We start from the raw sequence: 24,521 nt of genomic DNA, 5'->3' as shown, positions 1-24,521 counted from the left end.
CTAAAGCAAAACACCTTGTTCCAACATACAGGAAAACATGGGTTAAAGCAGATGTGGTCCATTTTCAATATCAGAAGTTGAAGAATGTGTTGGTAACGTGAGTACAGTTAGCAGTAGCACAAGGTTGACAATGGGGAATAGCAAATAGGCAGTTATACAACCACAGAATCAATTATTAGTAATATTATGTGTATCATCCATTTTATTCATTACTCAGTAGAGAAGTTCGACACCCATAAACTGTGCAGTGGGAATAAAAAAGAAATGACACTAGGACCCAGTGCGAACAAAATAATAGAATTTCCAATAACTTTTTTTTTTTCAACCAGCAGAAAAATAACAAAGATTTATAAAAGAGGAATATCCGAGTATTCAACAGTTCGATAATATCCTGAAAGAGGATCTGTAAAATGTACAGTTTTTCAATCATAAAACAATCATTGCCGAGATGCAGCTCATATTAATAAATAAATCAAAATAACGGTAGAATACGAGTACCGACATCAAGACAAAGTTAAGTGTCTAAATCTAAACCTTACAAGTGAATATAATGACCGTGACAAATATAGGGCAATGAATAGAAACAAATTCCGGAAGAGTCTACCAGACTACAACCGATAGGCCAGGACGGGAGAGAGACAGACATTCAGTTTCTGTCATGTATGGATAATACTGAGTTTGTCCCACCAAGATAACCGTAGTACAATACAGCTGCTACGAGGTCCTATGTGCTCATTCGTACCAGAATTACCATCTTGATTCTGAAACAGGCAAGCACAAAAAACAGGTGACGTATATGTAAACGAAGAAAACAGATCAAAATCCAGTATGGCGAGTGAGTGAAGGTATACAAGTCAAAACATACCCAGTGTAGACATCAAAAGGTACGTTTAAGAGCACACAAAGTAGAATGGACAATCTGTGAAGCGGAAAACCTGCAGCGCTAAATGGGATCTCTCTGGAACTACTAAAATGAAACGCTGGTTTACTTCTTTCTATAGCTCCATACTGTAATCAGGAATGCTACCTCCAGTCTCTAGGAAGACATGAACGTGGACTCTCCCAAAAAGCTAAGCTCTACTTTCTGCAGCATACAAGCACGATTGATCTTGACAGGATAGCAACAGCTATTGAAGTCCATCCTCGATGGGAACTCCTTGACGAGAAAAACAACTACCTCCGTCTTCCTCGACCAAGTGACTCACATATTCATCGAGACTTTATGAACTCTTTTCACATTTGTGTTCATACTTCAGATATTTTTGTTCTTGTTTAGCATTCACCATTTTAATGTTTTAGCCAATGTCATATATATAAATAGCTGAAGGTTACCTCTGTTTAGAAGGTCGAGACTGGTTCAAAGAACAATTATGAAAATACAATACACTGAAACCTCATGAGTGCGTTCCTCATTAACACGTTTTCCCACTTAGCACGTCGTAAATTTTAAGTCCCGATAATCATCGTATTAAATCTATATAAAAATACCTCACTTTTCGAGTCACAAATTACCGCTTAGTACGATCACATTTTTCCTAGACCTGAAAATGTTACTCTATTTGATATCCCTTGTGTTGCTTGTTGTTTAAAGGGGCCTAACATCCAGGTCATCGGCCCACATGGGTAAAGGTCTTCCTGAAGTGCACTTAGCCTCAGGAATGTTGAGTTTTGCTTTCATTCAGGAAGTTAGTGGTACAGTCCTGTGATATGGTAGCCTACATCTGGATTAGGAACATAATATAACTGCGTGGTGCATATTTGTCTTGTGATAGCGCAGTTATGAATACGAAAAATATTGTGAAATTCCTTAATAATGAAGTCAAAATTAAAATCATCGAGCTCAATAGCTGCAGTCGCTTAAGTGCGGCCAGTATCCAGTATTCAGGAGATAGTAGGTTCGAACCCCACTGTCGGCAGCCCTGAAAATGATTTTCTGTGGTTTCCCATTTTCACACCAGGCTGTACCTTAATTTAGACCACGGCCACTTCCCTGTCCCATCGTCGCCATAAGACCTATCTGTGTCGGCGCGACGTAAAGCAAAGCCTGTCAGAAAGTGGACTGACATTAGCGCACAGAGGTTGCGAATGTTGAAACTTGCACCTTTGAGTTTCGAATCGATCACACTCAAGTTGGTCGAAGTTTTGTTCAATTCCAAATAGCAGCCAAAATTTCCTCGCAGAACACAGTTGTACATGGTTGTCTATGAGTGACCAGAAAATAATGTTACATAAACCAGTGCTCTGAAATAAAAGGATTCTACTGACATTGAGTGTGATCTGCAGTAATACTTTTGTTATTTTATAATCCCCACCAGAAAACGTTTTCATGTTTGATCTTTATTAATACTTTCCTTTCGTCTTTAGAAATGGTAGATAGGGTTTATTGTGTCAAATTAGCATCCTACATTCAGTATCTTCACTTGCAAATGCCCTCATGTCCAAAAACATGGCTAGTCTTCCTGTTGGATAGTTTTCATTCGTATATTCATTAGTATGTTTTGACGCGCTCTTTTTCTTTGTCCCTTGCAGGAACAAGGTTTCACTGTATATATTTATCAGAATAGGTTGACCCTACATTCCCCATTACACATGGAGGGAGGGAGTCGTACCCTGCATAAAGATTGGCTCTCAACAACATGTTTTGAAATACCTACTCCAAGTTTACTTTGATGATTCCAACACACAGAACAATGGGTTGCTCTATCCTCTCGCAAACCTCCGCCCCAAGGCCAGTCAGTCACGCCCGGCCATCCCTCTCGCTCTTCCGTCTCTGTCAATATGCTACCGGATCGCCAGAGCTAATCACATGAACTGGAAGCATTTCCCTGTCCAGGCAGTCAAGAGATCACGATGTTACTCAAGTAACGTTGATTCAAGTGCCAGTGTTCTGTCTTCAAATTTCGTTCTTCTTTCTCAGCTAAGTTTTCCTGTGTAGGTCGATCTTTAAATTATGGAGAAGCATGGGAGTTAAATGGCTGGGTTTAAACTCAAAGTGATAGAATATGCTGAAGAAAATGGTAACAGAGTTACCGTCGAGAATTCAGTGCGACTGAGTTCAATGTTCGCTACTGCGCTACAAAACATCAACCAAACATTAAGGCATTCAGAGGGCCAAAACCTGGTAAGTTTCCTGAGCTGGAAGACGAGCTGCCTCATTATGTTACAGAGTTGCGAAATGATGGATTTAGTATCTCGCACAAGATGCTATATTTCGAAATGCACAAACTAGCGATTAAAGGAGGAATCAGGTGTTCGGATCTGAAACTGAGCCGGGATTGGATCCGTAGATTCATGACATGAAAGTGATTGTGTCTGTGAAGGTGAACAACTCTCTGCCAGAGAATGCCAAGCGATTTCAGCGACAAAATCAAAGATATCCATCGCCATGTGATATCAACGTGGAAGAAAAACAATTACCTCTTACCTCAGACTGGCAATGCAGATCACACCCCCATAAACTTCGACATGTGATGCAACACCACCATCAACACAAAGGCAGAATCTAGCGTGCTTTTACGCACAACTGCATTGCATTGCCATGCGAGCAATAACCACAGATGGAAGAAAATTGCCATTGTACCTTACTTTCAAAAGAAAAACAGTGCCTAAAGTGAAGTTTCTCAAAGGCATTCATGTGTGGATTCAAGAGAAAGAATGGATACAGCTCTTGTCCAGCACTGGGTCTTTACGGTGTGGGAAGTAAGGCCAGGGGCACTGCTTCGACGCCCAACAATGGTAGTGGGGGACAGTTTCCGTGGACACTTTATGGAAGACATATCTTCAGGAAATTAAAACTGATCTCGCTGTAATTCCTGGTGGACTCATACACTGTCTAAAGATGTTTCGGTCAAGAAACCCTTCAAGGACAACATACGTAAATTGTACGCCGATTGGACGGCAGGAGGGGAGCATGAGCCGAATGGGTTACGCGGCATGGGTTATGGTTTTACAATGCTTAGTAAAGCTAAAGGTTCCACCTATTCAATACGTTATCGTAATGGTCTATTTAGAACATCACATATTTATTTAACTTATCATAAAATACATCTTTGGGACCAGTTTCGGCAATCCACTATGCCATCATCAGCCATTGGGTTTTTTATAGCAAGGAACATTCAAAAATTTAAAAATATGCAACAGCAAGTCCTATTCTTACATGAAAAACATTAAAAATATAGCTAAATAGCATAAGCCCATTGTACTATACAAATAACATGTCTTTTTTGAAAAATACTATATTATTTAGTGCATCTAAAATTATTTTTTATATATAATTGGAAAAGTCTATGATTTGGTGTAGCTTATGTACAATAGAATCATGTAAAATTGATAAAAGAATCTATTTTTGCCATTTAAACCACAGTTTTTAAAACAACAAGTCCTATTTTACATGGAAAATATTAAAAATTAGCTAGTTAGTATTAACCTTTTTTTATGTTATACAAGTAACATGTCTTTTTAAAAAATATAGTATTATTTGGTACGTCTAGAATTGTTTTTAGGTGCTTAAAAAGACTATGGTTTGATATAGTTGATACACAGGAAATTTTCTATAAAATTGATGAATGATTCTATAAAAACCTCTGTCATTTTTTAAACACAGTTTCTTAGTTCCTCATAATATGCGACTTGTACTGTTTTAGATAATAAATACAGTTTCTTCTTCCTTAAAACTTATTGACACAACAGTCTGTTTGACTATGTAAGAAGTAGCAGATTCTGATGTGTTTTTTCTTGTTTGAGTATTTGAACGTTGCTTCTAGTATTTTCCAATGTAAATAACTGTGTGGCTGAGGCCGAAACTATGGTTAAGATCTTGAATATTATTTTATGTGCCAGATGAAAATGGGCCGTAAATAGTGTTAATCTCAAACCAGTACGGACCTAAAAAAGGAAATAGTGAAATGAGTATGAGTTATTGAGAACGATACGCGGTACTATAGAAAAGAATTGAAGATATGAAACTCACCTCAGGTTGAATGAAACAGCGTGCAGAGAGAGTGAAGAACAACTGCTGAATGTCAAACGCCAACCAGCCGGCTCAGCTGTAAGGCGGGGCGTATCATGTAGGGGAAGGGGGCGCAGGAGAGGTTGCGTTCGCGTGTGCCTGTGTGTCAGGGGGGGCGTGGGCTTTGCCGCGGATAGTAGGCTAGCGCGCTACGTAATATTTTATATACTGATTGATTTTTAGGAATTTTTAAACTGTTAATCAATGAAATAAGCATGTCAAATAAATTTGTAGGTTTTTCCGAAATATCATTTAGATTGTAATTGGGATTGTAATATTGATCTAAAGTAATGTAACATTGCTCTGTTAGGTCTAGGAGTGGGCCTTTATTTATTGTTTCGATGATGTCCAAGTCCTTGTTGATACCGTAAAAATTGTGTTTGTATTCCTGTATGTGCTGACCTATTGCCGAAAATTTTCTATATTTTATGGCATTGACATGTTCATTGTATCTGATATTAAATGATCTCCCAGTCTGTCCAAGGTAAACACTGGTACAGTCGTTGCAATGAAACCTATATACACCTGATCTATCGAATGGGTTTTGTATATTAACCGATTTGGAGTTGTAAAAAATATCTAAATTTCTATTATTAGTTTTGAAGGCAATATTGACATTTCTTTTTTTAAAAATATTGGTTAAACGGAAAATTTCAGAGTTAAAAGTAAAAGTAGCATATGTTTTTGTTTTGGGTGTTTCTTTTTGTAATTTAGTATTGGGTTGATGTTTAAATTTATTTATTATGCGTTCTATAAAACATTTGTTGTAGCCATTATAAGATGCGATTTTGCGTATAGTGTTGAGTTCTTTTTTACGTTCTATATTGGACATGGGTACATTAAATGCTCTCTGTATTAAATTATTGTATGTAGCTCTTTTATGACTAGGAGGATGTTCAGAATCGTGTTTGATGGTCGTGGCTGTATGTGTCGGTTTTCTGTAGATTTTGTATTCAAAAGAGGATGGGCGCCTGGTAATGGTTAGATCTAAAAAATTTAGGGTTTTCTTGCTTTCAGATTCTATTGTGAATTTTATATCATTATCGATGTTGTTGAGATGTATTAAGGTGGAAGGGGCGTCGGTAGTGCGTTGATCCATTATTATAAATGTATCATCTATAAATCTGGCCCAGAAGGCTATATTATTGAATGTCTTATTATTTATGATTTTAGTGTGTTCCAGAAAATCTATATAAATGTTAGCTAAGATACCTGATGCCGGCGAACCCATTGCTAGTCCGTCCTGTTTATAAATTACTTTGTTGAAAATGAAATAATTATTGTTAGTTAGGAACTTCAAGATTAGTATGAAATCGTCTATTTCAAGTTGACTAAGTTTGCTATGAGTGCGCAAATTTTTTTTAGAACGATTGGTATAACTTTTTCAGGTTTGATGTTGGCGTACATATTGGTGATATCGAATGAATGCATGGTATGATGTGCCTGTAATTTGAAATTTTCTAGTTGCTTAATTAGTTCTGAAGTGTTTCTTATTGATTTCTTAGCTTGAAATGTATAATGCTTGCTTAAAAATTGTTGTATAAACTGTTGGATCTTTATCTATGATTGTGAAGGTTTTGTCTGTAAAGAAATTCTGTGTTTTTGTAATGTAATCTGTTTGGTCTAAAACAACAGTGGCGTTACCTTTATCTGCTTTTGTGATGACAACATTTGAATTTTTTATTTTGTTTTTAAGTTGACAGATCCTTTTTCTATTTTCAAGCTGCGTTGTGTTAAAATCTATAGCTGGTGTGCTAAAGATGTTTTTAATTTGTTTTTTAGCTTCATACCTAACTTTGTTTTGAATGTCTGTAGGCATTTTACTGATGGCTGCTTCTGTTTCGATAATTAGTTGTTTAGCCTTATTGGCGATGTTGTAATTAGGCCAATTATGTTTAGGTCCTTTGGAGAGCATTATTATTTCTTCTTGGTCGAAGTTAACTTTTGATAGGTTCACAAATGGCTGATGAAATTGGGCTAGATTTTGAGGTAGACTTTGAGTTTGTATATTATATAGGGATGTGTTTCTAGATGGCGCTTTGTTCGAGTTGGTTTCATTGAGAAGAGTCTGTACTTTCTATCTAGCGTGTTTTCTTTTTGGGAAAGTATTTTATTTAATGCATATTGTACTGTATTTTGGATAATATTCCACTGTGCAGCTGGTAATAATTTAGTTACTTCGAGATGAGTTTCATAGAATCGGTTATTTAAAAAGGATTTTTTCTTGTGTAGAAATTTCAATTCATTTTGAAGCCAAAGTTTGTTGGTTTTTTCCTGTACCTTTCTTTGATGTGTTGAAACATACTTCCTGTTCTTTAGAAATTTTGGAGTTAATTTGTTTGCAATACACTTTTTAATAAAGTTAATATCCTCGCTCAATTTCCCTATTTTAATACGTAAGCTCTTATAAAGATAGGCTTTTCGTTTTGCTTGGTGGGCAGACTTATTTAGAATTAAAAACTTCATTTTTTGTCCGTATTGACTCAAGATTTTACAATGCTTAGTAAAGCTAAAGGTTCCACCTATTCAATACGTTATCGTAATGGTCTATTTAGAACATCACATATTTATTTAACTTATCATAAAATACATCTTTGGGACCGGTTTCGGCAATCCACTATGCCATCATCAGCCATTGAGTTTTTTATAGCAAGGAAAATTCAAAAATTTAAAAATATGCAATAGCAAGTCCTATTCTTACATGAAAAACATTAAAAATATAGCTAAATAGCATAAGCCCATTGTGCTATACAAATAACATGTCTTTTTTGAAAAATACAATATTATTTAGTGCATCTAAAAATATTTCTTTATATATAATTGGAAAAGTCTATGATTTGGTGTAGCTTATGTACAATAGAATCATGTAAAATTGATAAAAGAATCTATTTTTGCCATTTAAACCACAGTTTTCAAAACAACAAGTCCTATTTTACATGGAAAATATTAAAAATTAGCTAGTTAGTATTAAACTTTTTTTATGTTATACAAGTAACATATCTTTTTAAAAAATATAGTATTATTTGGTACGTCTAGAATTGTTTTTAGGTGCTTAAAAAGACTATGGTTTGATATAGTTGATACTAAATAAGTCTGCCTACCAAGGAAAACGAAAAGCCTATCTTTATACGAGCTTACGTATTAAAATAGGGAAATTGAGCAAGGATATTAACTTTATTAAAAAGTGTATTGCAAACAAATTAACTCCAAAATTTCTAAAGAACAGGAAGTATGTTTCAACACATCAAAGAAAGGTACAGGAAAAAACCAACAAACTTTGGCTTCAAAATGAATTGAAATTTCTACACAAGAAAAAATCCTTTTTAAATAACCGATTCTATGAAACTCATCTCGAAGTAACTAAATTATTACCAGCTGCACAGTGGAATATTATCCAAAATACAGTACAATATGCATTAAATAAAATACTTTCCCAAAAAGAAAACACGCTAGATAGAAAGTACAGACTCTTCTCAATGAAACCAACTCGAACAAAGCGCCATCTAGAAACACATCCCTATATAATATACAAACTCAAAGTCTACCTCAAAATCTAGCCCAATTTCATCAGCCATTTGTGAACCTATCAAAAGTTAACTTCGACCAAGAAGAAATAATAATGCTCTCCAAAGGACCTAAACATAATTGGCCTAATTACAACATCGCCAATAAGGCTAAACAACTAATTATCGAAACAGAAGCAGCCATCAGTAAAATGCCTACAGACATTCAAAACAAAGTTAGGTATGAAGCTAAAAAACAAATTAAAAACATCTTTAGCACACCAGCTATAGATTTTAACACAACGCAGCTTGAAAATAGAAAAAAGATCTGTCAACTTAAAAACAAAATAAAAAATTCAAATGTTGTCATCACAAAAGCAGATAAAGGTAACGCCACTGTTGTTTTAGACCAAACAGATTACATTACAAAAACACAGAATTTCTTTACAGACAAAACCTTCACAATCATAGATAAAGATCCAACAGTTTATACAACAATTTTTAAGCAAGCATTATACATTTCAAGCTAAGAAATCAATAAGAAACACTTCAAAACTAATTAAGCAACTAGAAAATTTCAAATTACAGGCACATCATACCATGCATTCATTCGATATCACCAATATGTACGCCAACATCAAACCTGAAAAAGTTATACCAATCGTTCTAAAAAAAATTTGCGCACTCATAGCAAACTTAGTCAACTTGAAATAGACGATTTCATACTAATCTTGAAGTTCCTAACTAACAATAATTATTTCATTTTCAACAAAGTAATTTATAAACAGGACGGACTAGCAATGGGTTCGCCGGCATCAGGTATCTTAGCTAACATTTATATAGATTTTCTGGAACACACTAAAATCATAAATAATAAGACATTCAATAATATAGCCTTCTGGGCCAGATTTATAGATGATACATTTATAATAATGGATCAACGCACTACCGACGCCCCTTCCACCTTAATACATCTCAACAACATCGATAATGATATAAAATTCACAATAGAATCTGAAAGCAAGAAAACCCTAAATTTTTTAGATCTAACCATTACCAGGCGCCCATCCTCTTTTGAATACAAAATCTACAGAAAACCGACACATACAGCCACGACCATCAAACACGATTCTGAACATCCTCCTAGTCATAAAAGAGCTACATACAATAATTTAATACAGAGAGCATTTAATGTACCCATGTCCAATATAGAACGTAAAAAAGAACTCAACACTATACGCAAAATCGCATCTTATAATGGCTACAACAAATGTTTTATAGAACGCATAATAAATAAATTTAAACATCAACCCAATACTAAATTACAAAAAGAAACACCCAAAACAAAAACATATGCTACTTTTACTTTTAACTCTGAAATTTTCCGTTTAACCAATATTTTTAAAAAAAGAAATGTCAATATTGCCTTCAAAACTAATAATAGAAATTTAGATATTTTTTACAACTCCAAATCGGTTAATATACAAAACCCATTCGATAGATTAGGTGTATATAGGTTTCATTGCAACGACTGTACCAGTGTTTACCTTGGACAGACTGGGAGATCATTTAATATCAGATACAATGAACATGTCAATGCCATAAAATATAGAAAATTTTCGGCAATAGGTCAGCACATACAGGAATACAAACACAATTTTTACGGTATCAACAAGGACTTGGACATCATCGAAACAATAAATAAAGGCCCACTCCTAGACCTAACAGAGCAATGTTACATTACTTTAGATCAATATTACAATCCCAATTACAATCTAAATGATATTTCGGAAAAACCTACAAATTTATTTGACATGCTTATTTCATTGATTAACAGTTTAAAAATTCCTAAAAATCAATCAGTATATAAAATATTACGTAGCGCGCTAGCCTACTATCCGTGGCAAAGCCCACGCCCCCCCTGACACACAGGCACACGCGAACGCAACCTCTCCTGCGCCCCCTTCCCCTACATGATACGCCCCGCCTTACAGCTGAGCCGGCTGGTTGGCGTTTGACATTCAGCAGTTGTTCTTCACTCTCTCTGCACGCTGTTTCATTCAACCTGAGGTGAGTTTCATATCTTCAATTCTTTTCTATAGTACCGCGTATCGTTCTCAATAACTCATACTCATTTCACTATTTCCTTTTTTAGGTCCGTACTGGTTTGAGATTAACACTATTTACGGCCCATTTTCATCTGGCACATAAAATAATATTCAAGATCTTAACCATAGTTTCGGCCTCAGCCACACAGTTATTTACATTGGAAAATACTAGAAGCAACGTTCAAATACTCAAACAAGAAAAAACACATCAGAATCTGCTACTTCTTACATAGTCAAACAGACTGTTGTGTCAATAAGTTTCAGAGGTTTTTATAGAATCATCAATTTTATAGAAAATTTCCTGTGTATCAACTATATCAAACCATAGTCGTTTTAAGCACCTAAAAACAATTCTAGACGTACCAAATAATACTATATTTTTTAAAAAGACATGTTACTTGTATAACATAAAAAAAGGTTAATACTAACTAGCTAATTTTTAATATTTTCCATGTAAAATAGGACTTGTTGTTTTAAAAACTGTGGTTTAAATGGCAAAAATAGATTCTTTTATCAATTTTACATGATTCTATTGTACATAAGCTACACCAAATCATAGACTTTTCCAATTATATATAAAAAATAATTTTAGATGCACTAAATAATATAGTATTTTTCAAAAAAGACATGTTATTTGTATAGTACGATGGGCTTATGCTATTTAGCTATATTTTTAATGTTTTTCATGTAAGAATAGGACTTGCTATTGCATATTTTTAAATTTTTGAATGTTCCTTGCTATAAAAAACCCAATGGCTGATGATGGCATAGTGGATTGCCGAAACTGGTCCCAAAGATGTATTTTATGATAAGTTAAATAAATATGTGATGTTCTAAATAGACCATTACGATAACGTATTGAATAGGTGGAACCTTTAGCTTTAATAAGCATTGTAAAATCTTGAGTCAATACGGACAAATAATGAAGTTTTTAATACTAAATGGGTTATGGTGTCGACAGACGTGATTGTGAAGAGTTTCTTGAAGACGGGCATCACAAATGCATTGGATGGAAGTCAGGATGGTGACTAGAATGATGCACGCGAGAATAGCTTGGAGATTGAAGGCAATGACAATGAGTATGGTAAATATGCCAGTTGTCTTGTTTCAATAGCCTAATGCAAATTTTACTTTTTTTCAGGAATACGATCTTTCGCACAGAAATCCCCGCATATATCAAACACCGAAAATATTCACACTTACTTTTTGTCAAAAAAAGTTTTTATAGGTTAGGATATACCTTTTCCTGAATCACTGTTGATAAACTTAACAATGATAGGTTAATATTGAACCATTCTGTTCATGGTCAAAGAATGCTGATTTTATAATAATTATGGGAATTACATGAGACCACAAAGAAATCGCCTTGGGTGGCATTTTATTGCGTCAGAGTATCTAAGAGTGTGCGCTTTTCATGAGAAAGTAGCATCAGACGCGAGCTAAAGCTTCTAGATGCTCATTAAAATTTATTACCCCAGCGAACCTCCTCACTGAAGCTTGGGAAGCACGCAGCTCTGAGAGATATCGCGGGAATTTTTACAATGGAGGGAAAGGAATTTGGTTAATATCTTCGATTATAAGAGGACTACAGAGGATGGGATACCAGAACCTCACTCAGGACATTTTTCTGCAATTTTTGATATGCGGCATGCCAATACTTATCATGATCATGATAAAAGTACGAAGTACTTAAGATACATCACGCGGGAAAAATTTTCCATATCGCGGGCGCATGCTGAAAGCCCACCCATGCAGCGCTTGGTAGCGTGGATGCGAGACTGCTAATATAAACGCTTACGAGCGCACTTGAATCATTTCACTGTGTGCATCGCTGTCTGTCACGCTGCAGCCCAGTGCAGAGAAGACCGCCTTTATCTACAAGCAACGCAGTCAGATTTCACCTTATACTTGGGAAATGTAAGTAACAACATTGATAATAGAGATCAGGACTTTATACAGCAAGTGTTGACCTGTTTTCTTATGTGAATATTCAGCTGCTAGTAAGGCCGTTCGTGCATAGTCACATCGCATGATCTGAGGTTCATGTTGTCCTAAACGAATGACACAGACTAGTGAAGGCCTAAAGGGTTGATAAAATATAATTCGGTCAGTAGAGAGAGCCGTCAAGAGTAAAGTGTAGTGCAGTGAGAATTGAGTAACTGGATTATCAGGACTACGCTCAGAATGTGACCTGATAATACAAGATTAATGTAAAAGTTTAGAGGGGAAATATAGGCATCGAACGGAGGACACATTATAATGTGCTTTCCCTTACAGTTTCTCCTACATCATGAGTGGACGGGACATTGATCATACATCACGGTGGAGCAGTGATTGGGACCGAAGCTGTCAAGGAGTCTTCACGGCATCGGGGTGCGAACCAGAATCATTGGCAACGTCCAATCATCACGATATCGAGGAGGCGATCACTACGTCACCTGAACGAGCTACAGAGAACATCACAGCCCACCGGGATGTCACCAGTCGTCAAACCAAGAGTGTTGTCGTGAGCTTCTAACACCGACATGATGGCGTAAATTCTCAATGTCCACTAGGAGAGCTGTTCAATTATGTCATCAGATGCAGGTCAGAAATTTCCATTGTTAAGCATGCAGCAATACGATCCAGGTTAGATAAATTGTAGATAGAGTTGGCCTTCTGCCAATATGTAAATAAGTTAGGATACAAATGTTCGCGTAATTAGGATCTATGCTCCAGGACTCGAGCTTGGCTATATTATTAATAGTTTTTTTTTTTTTTTTTTTTTTTTGCTAGGTGCTTTACGTCGCGCCGACACAGATAGGTCTTATGGCGACGATGGGATAGGAAAGGCCTAGGAGTTGGAAGGAAGCGGCCGTGGCCTTAATTAAGGTACAGCCCCAGCATTTGCCTGGCGTGAAAATGGGAAACCACGGAAAACCATTTTCAGGGCTGCCGATAGTGGGATTCGAACCTACTATCTCCCGGATGCAAGCTCACAGCCGCGCGCCTCTACACGCACGGCCAACTCGCCCGGTATTATTAATAGTTGCATGTTGCGAGATTTTTTTGTTGTGTTAGTAATGTCATTATTGCAGAGATTTTATTCAAGATGGAAGATTTTGAGCTCATATATTTCAGTTTACCGGGACCTACACGGTCTTATATCTGGGTAACCAAGACCAGCAGTTAGATGCATGTGCAGTATAGACTGTAATGCTAGTTGTCATATGCATATCTTCTTTATCTCTTAACATACTCGGGTTGTCGTATCGAGCTGAGCAAGTCCTATAAGAATTGAGAAATAATCTTGTTCTGCCCAGAGGACTAAGATGGGGCCCTAGAGAGAATAAGAAATAACAGTGAAGTAGTAGTTTGTGTATGTGAGCGCCAATAAGGAGCCCAGGATAGGAATGTGCCGTTGAGAGCACTGATGTTAAATGATAAATGGGCCTGTTATATTTTAGCTTATCTGCGAAGAGTGTTGAATTTGAAAGGTAAGGAATAAAATGGCCTGTGATAATTAGATTGTAATGAAGGCGATAGGAATGCCAGATTCATGGGCTGAGAAGCAGAGAGAGTCACCCCTCCTTTCTTTTTGTTTACATGCTGTCAGCTAAGGGGATATTCATGGCTGAAAGATATGGCTGTTCAGTCGGTACAAAAAAACGAGGCCTTGGGAGACTAATTTAGGTCATTTCTGCTGTCAGGACACGAGAATGCCGGAATATAGTAACTGTGTGATTGTCTACCAAGAAGACAGAGGGGCAGTGACCTTTTATATTTGGTCCGGTAGAAGTAATGTATACACGATTGTCAATGTCATTCACAGAGGCTAACAACTAGTTAGGTGTATCTGCATGATGAAAATTATATGTTCTTTTCATTTATGTGTAGGTCTAGGGTGGTTGTGCTTGGAAAAGTCTTGTGATCAAGCCCCAGACAATAGAATGTATATAAGACGTTTGTTGAGAATTTGTAGGATGATCAGGAGCACTGAGGCATAGATTCGCGTAGAAATGTGTTAGGTCATTTGTAGACATGTGTTTAAATTCATTTATTTAACGTAACCGTCATCGTGGTTGTTGCAGTGCTGGACGTTTCATGATGAAGAAATCTCCTCCACACCATGTACATCTCATAAAGAACCCGAATTCGACGAATTACTAAATTAATTTTGTCTATGATTATTATGCCAGTCATGTAAATGTTTGATATTTGTTAATGACCAATCTACTAGATTATGGTAATAAAACTGTTGTTAAAATCAGATACGCAGTTCAACCGTTATTTCTTTTAGCAACTGTTAGTTAACACCTTGCATATTTTTTTAAAATTTTTATTCCTCTTCATTTATTCATTTTTTTACGATAACCCCTATCTTACCCGTTTCCCCTGAAGATGCTGTTACGCCAGAGCTGATGGAGAGGATCATCATCATGCAAGGTAAGCTGTGTGCCAGATTAATTCACTTGCCGGTGAATGTATTGTTCACTATGATGCACTTTGTCTGATTTCAGCATTGGCATGACGTGGACTAAGTCATTATAGGGCACAATATGGTTGTTTGATCCGTATTGACTAGTCTGAACTATTTAAAATAGTTCTGTAATACATTTTCCTAAATCAGTCGATTCAGCCATTGGACGTATTGAAATTTTCAATGCCAAGAATGTTTGCCACTTTAAGCGCCTTTTCCCTTAAGAGCACACCTCAGTTCTTGAAGTTTCAAACCAACTTTTTACTTTTTTTAAATATTTTTTCCCATTTAGTCGTATTTGCAGCATGACACATACTTCCTTTTCTTGGAGTTTGGTCCGCATTCTGAAGCACTTGATGTAATGTTCACTGTGTTTTCACAATTGTATTCAGCACGAATACCGGAAGTTGCAATTCGCGTGCCAATGAAACACATGTTCCGCAGTACGAATTAACCTTTTCTAATATTCTAACATTCTCATCCACAGTGAAAGGTTTTTCTTTCCTTCTTTTTTTTTTTCCATTATTAACAGGACGACAATAAAGCAATAACAAAGAAAGATTAACAAATACACACGACGGGAAAGGAAGATCGCGGCATTGACTTTGACCGCTCGACTCACATAACAAGAACAAAAAGCGTAACAAATATCAAAATTAAATGTGACGAATCAGCGACAATAACTTTAACAACAGACGCAAGTGTTACACAATAACCGTGAAATAACGAACTCGGGCAAGACGAACACTGAATCACATGATAACGTCTCCTTCTTGTGGTTTATACTGTACTTAGCAACAAAGAGAACACCTGATATCTACATTCATTTATTTATTTAGTTTCCATTGACTGTACAATTACAGTATAGGAGTTGTCGAGTGATTTCTCAATACTAACAATAATATATGCACTATAATGAACATTTTGAAAAAGAAGAAAAAGAAAACAAAAAACAAACATCTCAATGTTAGGACAGCACATCTTAATTTTTTAAAATAATAAATAATATTAATAACCAATATTTACAAGACAAAATAAAAATCTATGAGTGTGGTGTTAAAAATATGTACATAATCAATGTGACATTAACAAGGCTATATCATCATCATCATTTCCCAACTCCAGTTTCCTGGGTGTGGTGTTTTAAGGCTATATACTACATATTAAGAGCGTTTACAACATTAAGTAATAGCATAAAAACCAGCACTTCATCATATATTCTTCTGTACTATAGAAGCAGCTTCTCAGCAGGAGATCTGTGGTAAATGAACTGACAGGACTAATATCTTTAATCTTATTTGGAAGCTTATTATACAATCTGATTCCAACAGTCTACATGACTCAAGGCAAAGGTTTTACTCTTGTGCTCAATAAAAATATTATTTCTTGTTCGCGTCTGGTAATTGTGATTGTCAAAATTCTTTCTGAAGTGATCAATTTTTATTTTTTTTCACGTGTAGAATGCATTGCATAATGTATATGCTTGGTACTGGGAGTATCCTTAGTCTCGTAAATAATGGTCTGCAAAGGTCTAACCTGTTACATCTCAATATCATTCTGATAGCTCCTTTCTGTACTCAAAAAATAACATCAAGATTTGATTTGTAGCAGCCCAGAGACCAATAGCGTAAGTGATGACTGAATGGAAATATCCAAAATATGCTATTCTAACACATTCTTCACTACAACTATTAGACAAAATCCTTAAGGCAAAACAAACAGAACTCATATAAGATTTAACATTTTGATAGTAAATAACTAAAACTAGCCCTAATCCATCTCATCACAATAAAATTCTAATTAATTAAAATAATAAAGTGATTAATAGTTAAATCACCGTGCGAGACTTCCCTACTTTTTAATATATCAATACCATCTTAATTTTTCATCTATCTGGATACCTAAAAATTTTGTGGTCATTGTATTTTCTATTGCATTTGCATTTAATATAAGGTTGTGTTTTTTTGCAGTTTTGTGATGGTGGTTAGATGCCCTGAATCCCATGTATCGGGTATGTTTTAGGTTCAATGTTAATTTGTTTTTCCTCAACCATGATTCTAACCTAGACAGGACTGTATTTGCTGTAGTTTCTATAGACATAGGGTCAGGATTAATAATATTGTGTTTGTATCATCAGCATACAGAACTGCAGTTTCTACTTGATTATTGTGAGGAAGATCATTCACATAGATCAAGAAAAGAACAGGCCCCAAAATAGTAGCCTGCGGAATACCTAAGCCTATATTTTTTACCTGAGAGTGATATGTCTTTACTGTTACAATGTGTAATTTCAACAAACTGGGATCGTTTATCCAGGTATGGTCTAAACCAGTCGTTAACAAACGGCCTGTCATGGCGTAAATGGCGGGAAGCATAAAATGCAGCAAACGTAAATTTGAGGATTTTAATACAATGTGAGCATAGGAAATCTTAGAGGACCAAAAAAAGTTGTAAAAGACGGGAAAATGTAAAAGCTGGGGACGTAAATGCGGGGTAATACTGAATTTCAAACTGCAACATTGGTTGGCTTGTTACAATGCCATTTATGTAGGATTTTTTTAAAGATTATAATTATACACATTTCATTATGATGATGTTATCCAAATCGCTGATGGTTTCGATTTCTTCCCAGATTTTCCATTTTCCCGTATTGTATTATTTTTTTTATTTTTTTCCCCGTCATCCTTCCAAAAGCGGAGAATCAAGATTCTGCAGTAAAATGAATGGTACTGAGCTACATATTTTTTCTCTCATCACGAGTTGTTAGTGATCTGAATGTGTTCCTTGCAAAAGCAGCACATCGACAGCATGGTTATGTAAAATTTTTGCTTGTCACTACGCTCCTGCCTTCAATATTGATTTGGTAAAGTAGTTAATTGAGGATCACTCAAATTGGAGCAATGCAGTGCTAACAGTAGGAGTGGCAACCTTACCTGTATACAGATGTCGATAAGACCGTAGATGTTGAGGGCGAGTTCCATGAGGTCGAAGAGGAATGCAACATGTTCCTGAACAGGCAAGTAGTTGGAGTTTCCTGAAACACATGTCAGTACTGAAAGACTCTTAGCTGAGAAGACGCTCATCAGCACCTTGTATCACACACATGACTCACCGGTGGCAAACGAACTCAGCATCTCCACCACTGTCACGGCGCACTGCCATGTGACCACGTGCTGGTCGAAGTACGACAGGCTCTGCACCTTTCCAGTCGTAGCCTCAAAGTTAAATTCTCCTCTCGAGTGTTTCTTCACTTTACCACCTGAGAACAAAAAAGTGCAATTCATGGTGTGGGTTATTGTAGTCACGTCCTAGTTCGTGAACCATGGGCAATGGCTGGGTGGCCTAGTAAGTGGTCCTGAGACTCGGGATACCAGTTGCTATGGAATGGGAGTGGCCATCTCGACATATTCTGAGTCATGGCCCTCCTTGTTGTCAAGCAGCTACGACTATACAATCCACCGATGGTCCCTAACCCGTTAGAGGAGAGATCCTCACTTGGACTATGTGCAAGTAGGGTAGCACCCTGCTTCATGAATTTACTGAGCTCAGAACATTCTAAACAAGCGTCGGACCTATGTGAGTAACAAAGTCACACTCCTATTTGACAGGCGAGGGACTCCTTGGAAACAACTTGGCAAACGAAATGGAAAAATTAAATAATTGAAAAGGAGGTTCAACCTATTCAATACTTAAAAGAAGGAAATGCAGTAATCACATTCCTATTTAAATGGGACCGGTTTCGACCTTAGTCCAGGTCATCATCAGCCGTAAAAAGATGTACAATGTTTATGAATGTTGGAGGTCAGTTTCACACTTTGATAGGAACAAAGACACGACACCACATTCTGTATGCACAAAGTCACAACACTATCAACTAATATACGAAGATCAAAAAACTAGAAGTCGCAGACGAATAGATTTGTAGTAGAAAGCCGCTAGCTCCTGGTGATCAGCGCGGCACATTCAAGGTCATGCGCTGCGGTCAAACGTCACGGTTGCGGGAAGTTAAGTACGTATATAAAAATATACGACGCAAATCAGAATAATTGAGTGAGTACTTGTACTCCTGCTAAGTTCTTGGAAAACAGTTGACTTGAAAAAACAATTGTAGAGAGAAGAAAAAATGTAGTAAAAAGCGCAATATCGGAAAACCAATGAAAACTTATATGCACAGTGCGCTATTTTTAAATGAAAAATTTTTAGGTTATGATTGAAGTAGTCGAAGTTGGTGCAAGTCAAGAGTTAAAATTTGAAAGAGGAGAACCGAAATGAAGGTCTTGGGTTTTTTTTTTTGAGAAGGAAGAATAAATTAAACGAGGAAGAGTGATAGTGAAATAAGAGAAAGAATAAAAGAAATTGAAGTTAGATGGTAATGAGGAAGGATAAGATAGGGAAATGAAGGAGGGGTAGTTTAGGGTGGGTTAGGAAGGTGGGTTATTGGAGGTAGAAAATGTGGGTGGGAACTATTTTCCATGCCTTACGTAGTTCCCACCCACATTTTCTACCTCCAACCACCCTCCTAACCCACCCTAAACTACCCCTCCTTTATTTCCCTCCTATCTTATCCTTCCTCATTACCATCTAACTTCAATTTCTTTTATTCTTTCTCTTATTTCACTATCACTCTTCCTCGTTTAATTTATTCTTCCTTCTCAAAAAAAAAAAAAACCAAGACCTTCATTTCGGTTCTCCTCTTTCAAATTTTAACTCTTGACTTGCACCAACTTCGACTACTTCAATCATAACCTAAAAATTTTTCATTTAAAAATAGCGCACTGTGCATATAAGTTTTCATTGGTTTTCCGATATTGCGCTTTTTACTACATTTTTTCTTCTCTCTACAATTGTTTTTTCAAGTCAACTGTTTTCCAAGAACTTAGCAGGAGTACAAGTACTCACTCAATTATTCTGATTTGCGTCGTATATTTTTATATACGTACTTAACTTCCCGCAACCGTGACGTTTGACCGCAGCGCATGACCTTGAATGTGCCGCGCTGATCACCAGGAGCTAGCGGCTATCTACTACAAATCTATTCGTCTGCGACTTCTAGTTTTTTGATCTTCGTATATTAGTTGATAGTGTTGTGACTTTGTGCATACAGAATGTGGTGTCGTGTCTTTGTGCCTATCAAAGTGTGAAACTGACCTCCAACATTCATAAACATTGTACATCTTTTTACGGCTGATGATGACCTGGACTAAGGTCGAAACCGGTCCCATTTAAATAGGAATGTGATTACTGCATTTCCTTCTTTTAAGTATTGAATAGGTTGAACCTCCTTTTCAATTATTTAATTTTTAACATCAATAATTTCAATACGGAACAATGAAGTTTTTATCTTTAAACGAAATGGAATTCGATGGAGAGCTATCAATATTAATGGGACTTACGGAAGAAAGTAGAACTGGCTGAGTCAGCAAAGAGGATGCAACTCGATGTGCTAGGAGTAAGGGAGCTGTCACACTGGATTGATTGAAAAACTGAGATCAACTGACTAAGGAAACAAACCTACAGGGGGCAGTGGCACCAGTCACACAGCATCGATTGTCAGCGATCAACTACGAGCGATGAAGATCGACTGGTTTGTGAAAACAAACGTGTCCGTTTCTCAGTCGCAGTCGTTCGATAACGGCAGACATAACATTGTGTTCTGTTCATGAAATCGAAACATTAATTTGCCTAGTGTATGAAAATAAAGTAAAGCCGGCCCCGTGGTGTAGGGGTAGCATGCCTGCCTCTTACCTGGAGGCCCCGGGTTCGATTCCTGGCCAGGTAAGGGATTTTTACCTGGACCTGAGGGCTGGTTTGAGGTCCACTTAGCCTACGTGATTAGAATTGAGGAGCTATCTGACGGTGAGATGGCGGCCCCGGTCTAAAAAGACAAGAATAACAGCCGAGAGGATTCGTTGTGCTGACCACACGACACCTCGTAATCTGCAGGCCTTCGGGCTGAGCAGCGGTTGCTTGGTAGGGCCCTTCAAGGGCTGTAGTGCCATGGGGGTTTATAAAAACAAAGTGTTGTATAATCATGAAAACAAAGTGTTGTATAATCATGAAAACAAAGTGTTGTATAATCATGAAAACAAAGTGTTGTATGATCCTAAACTCCAAGGATATAGTAATAGGGAGACCATAAATTTCATATGGCATTCTATAGAGTCGAGAATTGGGACGAAAACTGGTAAATAATTATTTGATTATTATGATTATGTTACGAGTACTGGTAGTGTTATCTTAGATTAATTATTAATAAAATATAATATGGAATAGATTGGTAAAGAAAGTTACACTAGGGGAAGTAGAAATTATCATTCTTATGACTTAATTGAAGAAATGTTTGGAAAACATAGCAGTACTTTTCTAACCTCCATCTCGTAGGCCAACCTAATGAAATGAACAGCACTGTTCGCTTTAATGACAAATAAATGTATGCCATAAGTACTACATGTATATTTTCTTTGTCACAATATTCCAATTCACTGTTTCAGGAAAAAGTTGTGCCAAAATATGGCAAATTCTGAGGGCAGGGTATAGAACTTAGTGGGATAACACCCCCCCCTTCCCTCTCAGGTTTTGGTGTACAGAAAACAAAAAATGGGTCTACTTCACTGCCCTCAACTTTCTGGAACACTTCATTGCTGGTAGAAGGTACAATTCTGTAATATTTATTTTTAAAAGTAGGCCTACACTACAGACCAGTGTTCTAGTTGTGAAAGAGTGAGGGGAAAATTCAGTCCGTAGGCCATAAGTTCATTAATGCATCAGATATAACTGAAAGTAATATAATATAATCTAACCTAACAATCATCTTACTAAAATAATTCTTGAAACTAATAATTTCTTAAACAGAAGGCTTGTGTGCAGACTAAAATGTAGCTCCAATTTAGAAGAATTGCATTGATATGTTGTTCATTTTTTCAGTTCTATAACAAACACACCTGTGGAAGTGGCACCTGGTGTAGGGGAGCCTTCTCACCAACCTGAAATGGAGGAGGAGAAGGAGGAGGAGGCAGAAATAATTTGTGTTGGAGGGGTCTAAATCCTGCAATTCAGTAATTATTGAAAGGACTTCAACTTCCAGTCCAGTGAGTTCTGCTTCTACAAACAGCTCTGCCAGCAGTTCAAAAAGGGAAACAGAAATGTGAAAGTGACAGTGATGTGTTAAGTAAATATTTAGAAAAGATACTGAAAACTGAAAAGAAAACATAATTAATGTTATTTTTAGTGTCTTCAAGATGACATGGAAAGACTGAGTGAACTGGGTTGAAGGATTTTCAGAGTTAAAATTCAGGAACTGTTGTATACAATGCTAGATCGAGAAAGAATCTAAATGTCCTTGAGAAATGTTCTACTTTTTAAATTAAATCAGTTTTCCTTCTACTTATCTATCAACATTTATTGGAAACCTCAGTGTATTAAGACCTGTTGGGAAAGTAACCTTAACTTCAATTTTTATTAATTATTAGCATTATTACAACTTAATTTGTATATTTTATGTGGTAGAACTTGTATGGTTAAAAAAAAAAAAAAAAAAAAAAAGGAGTAGCCTATTTTGAAATACTGGTAGTAGGTCCTTTCTGTGTGTTTGTAGTAAGCAGTTGTACAGCTCAGACCGGTGCATTGACAGTTCTGTCCAAGAGCTGAGTTCCTTCTTACGGTATACTGTTGATCGCAACTTCAAACTCATTGCACTAGGTTTGTACAGCACAGGTGGTCTGAAACCAGACCGGTGTATAGATACAAGTAGTTTTGTCCAGGAGCTAACTGCCTTCTTACAGATTACTGTAGATTGCATATGCAAGCTCATTGCATTAGGTTTACTGCACCTATGTTCAATATTGCATACTATACTGCCATCCTGGGAGAATACACATCCTAAATAACTATTTGAAATTATCTATCTGTTTCAGTTTTGTATTCCCAACCTGACATTCAGTTCTCTTTTAGGTGTCTTCCCTACTGCCATCACTTTAGTCTTGAAAAGACTAATTTTATTATTATTAGAAAAGCGCACAAATGTTCATTACATAGATTATTAATTTTCATGTCATATTCATTACATCTTTTTTAAAGTTGCAAGATATTAGATAGCATGGTTTCAGTAGACCATGTTGTTCGCATAGGACAAACTTCTTCCTATAGTTATACCTAACTTAGCCATTATCTCCTCATTCCAAGTACTCTCCTGCCATTGATACCTGTTGCACCAGCAATCATTCTCACTACTTTCATGTCCGTTACTTATAACTTATGAATAATATATAGGCCTACTGAGGGCCGAGTCTTTTATTTCTTGTGCTGCAGATCCATGTAAACAATGAAAAACAAAGGTGGAAAATTATTTTCTAACTATTTTGAGAGGTGTTTCTACCAAAGTTTTGTAGATTTTAATCTACAAAATAAAAATCTGCAATTTGTGTGACATGATATTAAGGGGATATGATGACAGAAAATGTACATATTTATAAACAAATATATTCATATGACAGTTACATGCTTGTAATAAAAGTTTGAGTAGATTAATTACCCCATAAGTTAATCAGAGATCTTACAAGTAACTTACCCTACTCTGTCAAACATTATTTTATATAATCAGTATTTACAAATAATTTTGACAGGCAATGTAAGATATTGCAAAATGAAATAATTTACCACCTGAGCAACAGCCCTAAATAACATTTTACTGTAGACAGCAATAGTATTTAGTTGTTAGAAAGGCATACTCTTCACTTCTAAAAATAGAAGGCAAGGTGCTTGTTATTAGCACCTATTATTGTTTGCAGTATTTGGTTCTCATTTTTGGTGAAATTGAAGGCAAAGTTTTCGTTTTCCTTCAACTGATTCATAAGGAAAGTATTTCAGAATGCATAGATAGGCTTGGTAGTGTTCACATCATTAAAGAAGATGCATATGAAAAATATACAGAAAGGCAAAATCAACACTGGGGTAAGAAAGAGAGTCCTACCAGACCTTTGTGGAAAATATTGTCACTCTGCACCAAGGAGTTTACCAGTAAGTTGGATGGAAGTGCAGGATTTAGATTAATAGGTTTATTATTGCCAAGTGAGCAATTACAACAGCTTGCCCATGCAAAGTTTGGGGAGACAGTACTTTATGCATAGTGATGAGGGTAATAAACAAGACCTTGTATGTAATTACATGTAGTTGCAGTCTATTACACTGCCAACTTACTCATTAGAACAATATTGCAGAAGCTTTTCCTATAGTTACTAATCCAGTGTACAGAGCAATAGCCTCACCTGAACTCCTCAAGAAATGTACACATATGTGAATACACAGAACCCTAATGAGAATTAAAATTTTTTACTTTGGAAGAGATGTCCATAGACAAAATTCTTCACAGCCATTTGGTAAAATTAGCTGCTTTTGAAGCTGCTGTAGTCTTCAATGTTATAAATTATGACAGGATTGTCATTCTT

The 24,521-nt window shown here is 36.3% G+C and overlaps 1 protein-coding gene across 5 annotated transcripts in view; it reads right to left on the bottom strand.

Annotated features, from left to right (window-relative positions):
- kto (kohtalo) overlaps positions 1–24,521 on the bottom strand; it is a 396,148-nt gene that overhangs the window by 205,012 nt on the left and 166,615 nt on the right. For all 5 annotated transcript variants that reach the window (XM_067158251.2, XM_067158254.2, XM_067158252.2 and 2 more), the window contains exons 16-17: positions 18,191–18,337; positions 18,012–18,112 (exon numbers count right to left, since the gene is read on the bottom strand). In XM_067158251.2, the coding sequence (XP_067014352.2) occupies positions 18,012–18,112; positions 18,191–18,337 (248 nt within the window). The remainder of the gene's footprint in view (positions 1–18,011; positions 18,113–18,190; positions 18,338–24,521) is intronic.

Source organism: Anabrus simplex, chromosome 14 (genome assembly GCF_040414725.1).
Source record: "Anabrus simplex isolate iqAnaSimp1 chromosome 14, ASM4041472v1, whole genome shotgun sequence".
NCBI lineage: Eukaryota > Metazoa > Arthropoda > Insecta > Orthoptera > Tettigoniidae > Anabrus > Anabrus simplex.
Note: the sequence above shows the minus strand (reverse complement) of the source record. Positions and strands in the feature narration are given on the sequence as shown.